This window comes from Emys orbicularis, chromosome 24 (genome assembly GCF_028017835.1).
Source record: "Emys orbicularis isolate rEmyOrb1 chromosome 24, rEmyOrb1.hap1, whole genome shotgun sequence".
In the NCBI taxonomy this organism is placed as follows: domain Eukaryota; kingdom Metazoa; phylum Chordata; order Testudines; family Emydidae; genus Emys; species Emys orbicularis.
Genome location: NC_088706.1, coordinates 11,485,447 through 11,495,417, shown reverse-complemented (window position 1 = coordinate 11,495,417; position 9,971 = coordinate 11,485,447). Strand labels below are relative to the sequence as shown.

Sequence of the window (9,971 nt, the reverse complement as noted above, 5' to 3'; positions counted from 1 at the left end):
CTTGGCACTACCTACCCAATACTCATCAGTACAATAGTAGCAACCACAGGTGGCCAGGAGAGAGTCTTTCTTTGGCCTCTCGGTTCTGATCCAGCCTAGGTGACAAGTTTGATGAGTCTCCATCCCGGCCGCAGTGGAAAAAGTGCCCGCTCCAAACCCTCCCTCCCCAGCCAGCACCCATTGGCCTGCTCGGAAACAGCTCCCCTCTCATCCCTCCAGGACAGGGTCTGGTGCTACGGGCGGGATTCTCACCCTGCCGCCGTCTGTGCAGTGGGCAGACGCCCCTCCCCCATGCCGTCTTCTCTCGCCCAGTGCAAATGAACCCGTGAGGCCAGGACTGGACCGGAAGGGGAACTGTAGCTTGGTGAGGGTGGCGCGTTGTGTGGGACCCATTGACCAAGGGAAGAGCTGGCATGAGGTTGCTGGATGTCTGCCTTGTTTAGTTGGCATTTTGTTCCCCCCACCCTCTCCAACAGTGTGTGTGGGACGGGGGGGCAGGGAAGGGAATGGCCTCTGGACTCTGGTTTGGCCAGAGGGCTAAATCACGGAGCAGCATGAGAATCTCACATCCAAGAGCAGGAGAGTGAAGTGCCACCAGAACATGAGACAGTGAGTGAACCACGTGGGGAAACTGAGGAAGGGCCACGTCTGATGTGGGATGAGGAAAGATCCTGTTACACTTTCCCCTCCCCCCAGGAGCCCCCCCAATTCGACCCCCAGTGTGTCACATCTGTGCAACCCCAAGGACTCTGGTGACCCGCAGTTACAATCAGTTCCCTTTTATTGCAATACTTGTGCTCACTGTTAACAGCCACACTGGAGCTGGCTTGCGCCGGGGAGGGCAGAGTTGGCAAGATGCCACCTGAAATCCTGCCTTGAGCCCCACCCTGTAGGGTGACCAACCTCTTCCCCTTCCCACCCCCTTGCAAACCACCCCTTTGGCAGGCCAGACACGTCTCTTTGCAGACAGGAGAGCTGGGCCGGGTGGTTTCCAGGAGCAGCCGTTGTGTTAGTGGAAGGAGCCAGTCGTCCAGCTGGCTCAGGGGGTCTCCTCCCCTCTCCGGGATGCTGCTTGTGGGGAAGTGCTGCACTGAGCTTATCTGATTGCGAGGCGAGCTGAAAGCGGGGGGGGGGGGCAGCCCTATAAGCCCCCGATGTCCGGTTACATTGACGTTTGCAGCGTCTGAGTGCTCTCTGCCATGCTAGCCGCTAGCTCTGCCCGTGGGAAATAGTGTGGAGTCTGCTGTGTGCCCCTGCGGGGGCCATGCAGCCGGTCCCTTCCAATCCAGGGCCGACCCGTCCGCTTTCAGTTAGCTGAAGCCATGACTCTCTCGATCCAGTCGACGTAGGGGGGGATCCGGGTGTAGATTCCGGGCTTCTTGTAGTTCCCACAGACCCGAGAGCCGGCAGCCACCACCCCTTCGGCGATCCCATTGCAAACGAGCGGCCCGCCGGAATCCCCCTGGAGAATCAAGTCACAGGATCAGCCTCGGGGTGGAGGTCAGTTTGCCCCATGGCACTGTGCCTCTTCCACCCCCTTCTGGGCCAACTCCCTAGTGCTGGAAGCCAGGCTGTCTGCCAGCCTTCCTCGCCCATCAGCCCCACGCTGGGCGTGGCTACCCATCACCACCCTTCCCAGGCTAGAAGGGCGTCTGTTACATACACCCCTCCCCCCTTGTCCAAGATGGTGAGGGGAAGCTTGCCCTGTGTCTCCCCGTTATTTGTATTGCATCAAATAATGCAATATTTGGTAAAAGAGGCTGCAGCTGAGATCAAGGCCCTATTGTGCCAGGTGCTGCACAGACCCGAAGCATGACACATCCCGTCCCGAGGAACCCACAGGCTAAATAGACAAGGGACAGGAGGGGAACTGGAGGCACAGAAGAGCAGAGCGATCGGCCCAGGCACACATGGCAGAGGCAGGAATTGATCCCGAAATGAGATGGGACATTTATAGGGATGTCAGGAATATCCCAATTTAATAGGTCATCATTAATGATGCTAAACCTCAGGCTTCAGGGCTTGAACTAATCCCTACCTATCAGCTCAGGATGAGACTGAATGGGGGGGGGGAAGGGGGAACAGAGTGTCCCACATCTGCCTGTGGTGGAATTCTTGCATGTTCCCCCAAAGCAACTGGTTCTGGCTCCTGGTATCTACTGGGCTAGATGGACCTGGCAAGTCCTTTGTACCTAACTAGGTTTTTCGGTTCCCAGTTTCATTCCCTATCCACTAGGCCGTGTGGTCTCTCGAGCCATAACACAGCGCTTGGATCTAACCATGGTTACTTCCTCCCCACCCTTCCACCTCGCTGAATGGTTCGATTCATTTTGAACAGAAAACAAGTTACGTGGGGTTAAAAAATAACCAAACTCCCCGCTCCAAGGTAGCAAGGGCTGTGTAACTTGCACCGCCTGCCGGGTGGCTTCCTGGAAGATAAGCTAGAAGTTTTATTAAGCACCTCTGTGTGTTTGCTCACATGCTGATAATTATCTTGTATTCAGCTTTGCAAAGTGTTCATGGGGGCGGCGGGGCAGCTAGGTCAAGATGCTACAACTTGTGCTGCCAATTCCACCTGTGGCAAATGCTCTGGAGTGAGGGCTGGCGCAGTCGACGCCCGTCTTGCTTAGGTGTCATTGGTGAGATGGGCCAGAACCTGACTCTAAGGGTTTGGCTACATGTGAAAATTAATCCAGGGTGTGAGTTTAAAGCAGATTAACTCCATGGGTGGATGCGCTTATTCTGGAATGAGAGGGCCTGGTTCAGAATCACCTTAATTCACTGGTGCAGTAGTTTAATCCACTGGACTAAGCTAATTCAGAATAAGAGTGTCCACACATGGAGTTATCAGAAATAGTTTACTCTGTAATAGCTCCTTGTGTGGACAAGCCCTAAAAGCGGGGGGAAGGATCTAGGCTTTTAGTTATTCCCCTTATTCGTGTATCCAGGCGAGGCCGTTTGGTGAAATGGATTTGGGTGTAACAGCCAGGAGATCTAGGGAGAAATCCTGGTCCCATTTACTTCAGTGGTGATCCGGCCACTGATTTGCAGTGTGACCAGTGGTAAGTCTCTGTGCCTCAGGTTCCTCATCTGTAAAATGGGGCTAATAAGAGAGACCCACCTCCGGGGAGCACTCTGAGATCTATGGGATTGTACATGTGCTCCATACAAACTAGGACTTTGCTTCTTCTCTCTTTCCAACAGCAAGGGGGTGACACTCAGGGCCTGATTCTGTTCTCTTACACAGGTGAAAATCAGGCCTGACTCCAGCCTACGAGGAAAATGATGCCCCAGAGCTCTGCAGGGAGAGAGCAAAGGACCCAGGACTCCAGAAGTTACGTGCTTCTGTTTTTACCCCCGGGAGCAGGAGGATAGGTAGGCTACCAGAATAATCATACACACACACACACACACCTGCACAGACACCCACGCATACGCCTGTTCGCACTGATACACCCAAGCGCATAGACGCAGCTCTGACCCCCCCGCAGGCAAGAGAAATGAGCCGAGGGATTTCCCCCAGAGATAGATACCGGGCAGGTATCCTTCTTCCTGGAGTCGGTGCACATCATCTTCTCTGTGATGGTGTTGTCGTGGTGGATCCTGCGGTTGCAGATCTCCCGGCTGATCACCGGACGCGCCACCTGCTGCAGTTTGTCAGGCAGCTTCCCACTGTGGCTCATTTCACCCCAGCCGGCCACTTCGCACACGGTGTCAGCAGGGACATCCCTGTCTTGCCTCTGGAAGGGCAGGATCTTCACATGCTCGTTGAGGAGTGCTTTCTCCTCTAGCTGATTTGGGAGGCAAAGAGGCAAGGGTCACTCGGGGTGAGAGAGACAGACTCTGTAACGCTGCCCCTGGCTGGGCGCTCTGCGGGGATAGAACCTGGGACCTCTGGATCTTCCAGCAGGAGTCTCTCTACAGCTTGAGCTAAAAGGACCAGGAGGGGACTCAAACCTGTACCAGGTGTGGCCACTAGAGGGGGACAGAGCTGTGCTGCGTTAGCACAGGGTACGTGACGCTCACCTGGGAAATACCCCAACTAATGGTGACGGGTCACAGGTGCCGACTTTCATTTTTCCAGGTGGGTGCGCCACCCCCGCTGTGCCCTGAGGCCCTGCCCCTACTCTGCCCCCCAAGACCCCACCCTCACTCCGCCTCTTCCTGTCCCCACTCCACCCCCTCCCTCCAGCGCCTACCAGTGGATCGGAGGGTGGCTGATGGGTGCTGAGCACCCACTATTTTTTTCTCCTGTGGGGGCTCCAGCCCCGGAGCACCCACGGAGTCAGTGCCAATGTGACTGAAGTCCCTGCTGCAGCCGTGTGGGGAGGGTTCTCCCTCAGCTAGTGGATAGAACGGGCCCTATCCTTGCCGGTGCCTTGGGCTTCATCCTCCTCTCCCTTGCAGTGGGGTGAATCAGGGGTGACCCCAGCCAGGGATGTCTGTGGGGTATCAGACCTGTTGGATCTCAGCCCAGTCAAGCAAGACTCAGCTGTGAAATCAACAGGAGTTCAGTGCCTGTGAGGAGCTGGGCCTGGCCCGAAGCCCACGGGAGTCAGTGGGAGTTTCCCCCCCCCATTGACTCCAGTGGGGTCTGGGAGGCGCCATGCCTGCAGCGGGGGATGGTGCCGCTGTAGGTCGTGCTCACCTGGAGGAGAAGGAGGTCGTCGTCGTAGGTCTCCGTGCTGCTGCCAGGGTGGCCAATCTCCGCGCGCACCTCATAAAGGCGCTTGTGCGGTTCTGGCTGCGAGAGAGAGTGGGCTCCCAGGAGGACCTGGAACGACTTGCCTTGCCTGCAGTCGAGATGGAGATGGTAGCGTGAGGCGCTCTGCTCACCCACGGCACTGAGTTGCGAGACCGTACCGGTCCCTCCCGGCTGTACAGTTCACCCCAATATACAGCGATCGCCAGTAGTCAACCTCTGCCTTTCCCCAGCCATGGAGAGTCAACCCAGACTACCCTGCCTGTGGGCAGGGCCGGCTCCAGGCACCAGGCAACCAAGCTGGTGCTTGGGGCGGCACCTGGAGGGGGGCGGCGCGGCGCTCGGGCCGCCGGGGAGAACGGGGCCACAGCCGGGCTCGCCGCCCTCCCCCCGGCGCTCTGGCCGCCCTCCCCCCCCCCGCGCCCTCCCCCCGGCAGCGCTCTGGCCGCCGGGGGGAGAGCCGAGCCTCGGCCGGGGCTCGCCGCCCTCCCCCCCGGCGCCCTCCCCCTGGCCGCCGGGGGGAGAGCGGAGCCCCCGCCGGGGATGGTCGCCCTCCCCCCCGGCACCCTCCCGCCGGGGGGAGAGCGGAGCCCTCGCAGGGGCTCGCCGCCCTCCTCCCAGGACTCCGGTTGCCCTCCTCCCCGGCGCCCTCCCCCCGGCCGCCGGGGGGAGAGCGGAGCCCCCACCGGGGCTCGCCGCCCTGCCCCCGGCGCTCTGGCCGCCCTCCCCCCCCCCCCCCCATGGGGGGGGGGGCGGCCGGAGGCTTTTTTGCCTGGGGCGGCAAAAAAGCTAGAGCCGGCCCTGCTGTGGGCCCAGCCCTGGCTAGGAAGGAACATGTGTTCCTTGGGTGACAGGGAAATCCAGCCTCAGTATTGTTGGGCCCTGGGCTTTCCCTTCATAGTGACCCTCAAACGACCCTGAAACAACTACTGGGGTCTGTATTAGAACCAGTTGGCCCCAGCCTCCACGCCCCCTTTCTCTCCCGCCCCGCGCTCCCGCCCCATCAGACACGAAGGCCGGTACTCACTTGTCTTCCAGGCAGTGAGCCGCGCTCAGCACCCACTGCTCGGCGATCAGGAACCCGCCGCACACATGCTTCCCATCCACCTGCAGGGAAGCCATGTAGGGTTTCAGGTGGGGAGGAGCTTCGTAGCCCCCGAGAATACGGCCCCTGGGGCGACCCCCTGATGGGAGGAGAAACAGAACGTTAGCCACTGAACCTGCTCTGCCCAGCCTTCCTTTCCTGTGGAGCGTCTCCCCTTAGCGTTAACGGTGAGCACATCCAGAGCAGGGCATCTAGCTAAGGGACGTATCAGGCCCTCATTCCCCAGGGGGGTCTGAGCATCTTCTCTTCCGATGGATGAGAAACAAGAATTCTGTTTCGTGGACAGTTTGTTTGTGTTCTCCAGCGAGACCTTTAGAGGCCCACCCCAGAGCAGCCAGCTGGTTGGGGCGCTCCCCTGGGGTGTAAGACAGACAGGTTTGAGACCCTCCTCTGCCTGATTCAGTTACAAGGGCGCGTTTGCCTTCAAGCACAAGGGGGGAACTGCGGGGCAGGCAGGTTGGACCTTCAGCAAGTGCTCGGATGTAACGCATCTGTATCGTCACTTACGAGTCTCTCTTGTGATGGGCTGAAATCGGTCCAGGATGAGTCAGCCGGTTTCTATCACCTTCCCCCCTGGCTTTTTAAAAGCAAACGCGGGGCAGAGCATCTGTTAACCAATCAGACTGCCTGTGCAAATAATGGTCAAAAATAGTTTTGCCCAGGCTCACGGTGCAGCCGATTGGATTGTGTCTGCAGAGGTCTGCTGGCTGGTTGGACAATCAGATTTTTTTTCCCTGGACCTTTGAAAATCTCTCTCCCCTTCAGCAACTTGAAGAAGAAGAAGAAACTAAAAAGAAAGCCCCACGTACGAAACGTGAGATGCTTCCAGGTGTTTCGGATGAAGATTTTTCCGAATGTTCTGCAGCAGTGGATCGACTGCATGCTTGGGAGAATAGCAGGAGGCCTTAGTCAATATTCACCAATGGCCAGTACCTGCCTCCACCATGGGAAAGATCCGCACCTGATTCTAGTACATGATCCCAGCTCAGCGACCTAGAAGAAGATGAACAGTGCCCCCAGCCCCCACCCCATCTCAGTCCCTGGTATGGAGGAAACCTCAGCTGTAGATCCATCCAGCAACAGTCACCATGGTATCCTAACCCAAGGGGAGGCTGTGTTGCCTAGTGGCTAGTGCAATGGGCTGGGACTCAGGAGAGGTGAGTTCTGCCACTGATCTGCTGGGTGACCGTGGACAAGTCACTTCCTGTCTCTGGGCCTCAGTTTCCCCATATGTAAAATGGGGGCCGTGACCCTTCCTTTGGAAAGTGCTTGGAGATCCACAGATGAAAACGCACTCTGGATTGTTATCATTAGCCTCGTCCTATCTAGCCCCAAGATGCTTTTTGGTTTCCAGGGAATCAGGTTCTATTGCAGCAAAAAAAATCAGGGCAAGCGAGCGGATGCCACACCCAAACTTTTCTGTTATCAGCTCCACCACCCCCATCTCTCCCCAGATGGGCAGGGTATTTAACCCGCCTTTCACACACACCCCTCACAGTTTTGCACCAGCAGAAATATGTTTTGTTCTATGCCTCCCTCAGTTTACCCGCATTGTCTCAAACTGCCTCCCCTCTCCACCCTCTGCTCAGTGCAGGACTCCCTGGCTGAGTATCTCTGGCTTGTGCAATGCCGGAGCTCAGATGATTCCTTTTGGCTTGCAAAAAATACCTGCAGCTGGTGGCCTCTGGGAGGTGTGTCCTGAGAAGCCCACCCTAGTTTATGGGTTTAGGCGTTTGGGAGACAGAGCCTGTTGAAGTTGCATTGTCTATAGGTTTGAGACAGGGTTCTAGTCCAGATTCTGACCCGGATTCACAGTGTGAGCTAGGCCAAAGCATTCCACCTCTGTTTCTCAGTTTCCCTGTCATGAGGGGGGGTTGTGAAGCTGTATTGTCTATAGATAAGATTAGATAGAGGGTTGGTAAAGTGCTTTGAGATCCTCAGCTGGAAGGGGCTGGAGAAAGCGGTGAAATGTCCTAGGTTCCCCTAGGCCTGCTGCTGAGGCTATAAAGTTAAATTGTTGCCCCTTTATGTAGCAAGGAAGCACATTACTACGGCTCAGATACCCAACTGCTTCACTTATTGTGTCAGTTCTTAGTTAGGCATGCCCTGCGGTGCCCACCTGAGCCCCTCCCATGCAGTCCCGCATCACTCTCTGCCATGGCCGGATGAGTCAGAAAAGAGAACAGGGAGTATGGGAAGGGTCAGAGAACGGATGCACTCACCACACACCGAGATGCCCAGCAAAACAACCAGAGCTAGGAAGGGCGAAAGGTGACCCATGCTGGCGGCAGAGATGCGGGTGGATCTGTCTCGAAGTCAGGGGCTCTGTCTTGTCTTGATAGTGGCGGCTCTGCTGGGCGTGAGAGCGGAGACCTCCCTTTTATAACAGAGCTTTGGGGGTGGGGGATGAAGGGGAAAAAAGGAGTTTTCCAGGAAAGCGAGAGTTGGGAGGAAATTTGCAACAGCTGTTGAGCGCTCAGCCTGGAACGGCCTTTTGGTTGTAGCGGTGCCAGGGGCTATCTCATGATTTCTCAACACAAACAGCCCAGGGAGGAAGCAGCCCAGCCCAGCTGCTGAACCTGGCCTCCCTGGAAGGGGATTTCTGCATTGTTTGTTTGCTCTTCAAACACAAAAGGGCAGGCAGAGTTCATTCCCCAACTGCTCATGTTTGAGGAACAAACAATGGAAAAATCCCCTTCCCTGCCCGCAAAACTGAATGGGCCATTGAGTGAACTTCTTCCTTAGCAAAGCTCCCTCCAGGATAGGCCAAGTCACTGGAGGAACCGCTGCAACCTGATTCCTCTCTCTGCGCACCTGTGCTGGCGAGGAAGCCAGGACTTTGGTCTCCAGGGCTGCAAGCCAGCACCTTTTTTTGCCCCTGTTAAATTCAGTGGTGGGGTTATGGCACCCCTCTGCTAGCCCTAGACCTGGGGCAAGTCCGTGAGACAGAACTTTGGCCAAGGGAAGGGGGTTTAGGGGAGGCATCGTCTGAGATCTCAGGGAAGCCACCCTGTGGCTATTAGGGTAAGAGCAAAGGTGGCCAAGTGACACTGGTAAATCTGGAATGTAACTGGTCAGAAAGAAAAGTAAAGGGCTGGTGTGAGTGAAAGGGAGAAAGTGTGGATGTGTGTTCAGAATGTTTAAAACAAATAAAAGGAAGTTCTTCTTCACACAGCGCACAGTCAACCCGTGGAACTCCTTGCCTGAGGAGGTTGTGAAGGCTAGGACTATAACAGGGTTTAAAAGAGAACTGGATAAATTCATGGAGGTTAAGTCCATTAATGGCTATTAGCCAGGATGGGTAAGGAATGGTGTCCCTAGCCTCTGTTTGTCAGGGGGTGGTGATGGACGGCAGGAGAGAGATCACTTGATCATTACCTGTTAGGTTCACTCCCTCTGGGGCACCTGGCATTGGCCACTATCAGAAGACAGGATACTGGGCTGGATGGACCTTTGGTCTGATCCAGTACGGCTGTTCTTATGACATCGTGTTTTGGAGAAGGTCATGATTTAGGGCCAGATTCCCAAAGGGGTTTAGGAGCCTAAAATGAAGCTAGGAGCCTAGGCCCGCATCCTCACAGGTGTTTGGGCCCCTGGCGCCCATTGATTTCAATGGAAGTTATCACCTAAATACCTTTGACAATCTGGGCTCTAGTAACCTCCAAAGGGAGTTAGGCACCTTCCCTGCTGTAAACCCCACTAGGCACCTAAATACCTTGGTAAATCTGGCCTTTACGTGTCCCTCATGGTCGCCCCTGTCAGTATTCCCCAGGGCCGAGTCCGGGTGGAAGTGGGACACAAACTCTCATGACTTGGGGTACTCAACTCTAAAATTAAAATCTGAAGATAAAACTGCCCCTGGAGCAATAGATTTAGATGCAAACGGAGCAATGTAAAGGATCCCAGCCCAGGGGCAGTGGGTGCTGTCAACAGAGAGGCATCAGAGGTTGTTCTAATGGAGCTCCAGTTTTCTTGGGAGCCGGACTGCAGCACCCGAAAGGACCTTGGACCAGATGCTTTTTATCACAAGGCAAGTGACCCTGGCTATACTGGCGCGTCTGGCTGCAGAAGACTGGCCAGCCGAGAGGAATCTGATGTGTCTGGCAGAGATAACAAAGAATGAAATATCCTGCGAGGAAAATGCGGAGGCGCTAAGCCAGAGAG

The 9,971-nt window shown here is 56.1% G+C and overlaps 1 protein-coding gene across 1 annotated transcript; it reads right to left on the bottom strand.

Moving 5' to 3' along the window:
- Positions 1–1,306: 1,306 nt before the first annotated feature.
- Positions 1,307–8,087, bottom strand: LOC135894118 (complement factor D-like). The gene is made up of 5 exons (XM_065422165.1): positions 8,030–8,087; positions 5,730–5,886; positions 4,649–4,793; positions 3,534–3,791; positions 1,307–1,462 (listed from the first exon to the last, which is right to left on the bottom strand). Exons 1-5 carry the CDS (start codon positions 8,085–8,087, stop codon positions 1,307–1,309), a joined length of 774 nt encoding a protein of 257 aa, XP_065278237.1.
- Between the last annotated feature and the right edge of the window lie 1,884 nt (positions 8,088–9,971).

Excerpts from the sequence above, each read along its gene's own strand:
- LOC135894118 (XM_065422165.1), bottom strand. The coding sequence starts at position 8,087 with ATGGGTCACCTTTCGCCCTTCCTAGCTCTGGTTGTTTTGCTGGGCATC. Across the intron at positions 5,887-8,029 it reads GCTGGGCATCTCGGTGTGTG|GGGGTCGCCCCAGGGGCCGT; the intron begins GTGAGTGCATCC and ends TCCTCCCATCAG. Across the intron at positions 3,792-4,648 it reads ACGACCTCCTTCTCCTCCAG|CTAGAGGAGAAAGCACTCCT; the intron begins GTGAGCACGACC and ends CTCCCAAATCAG.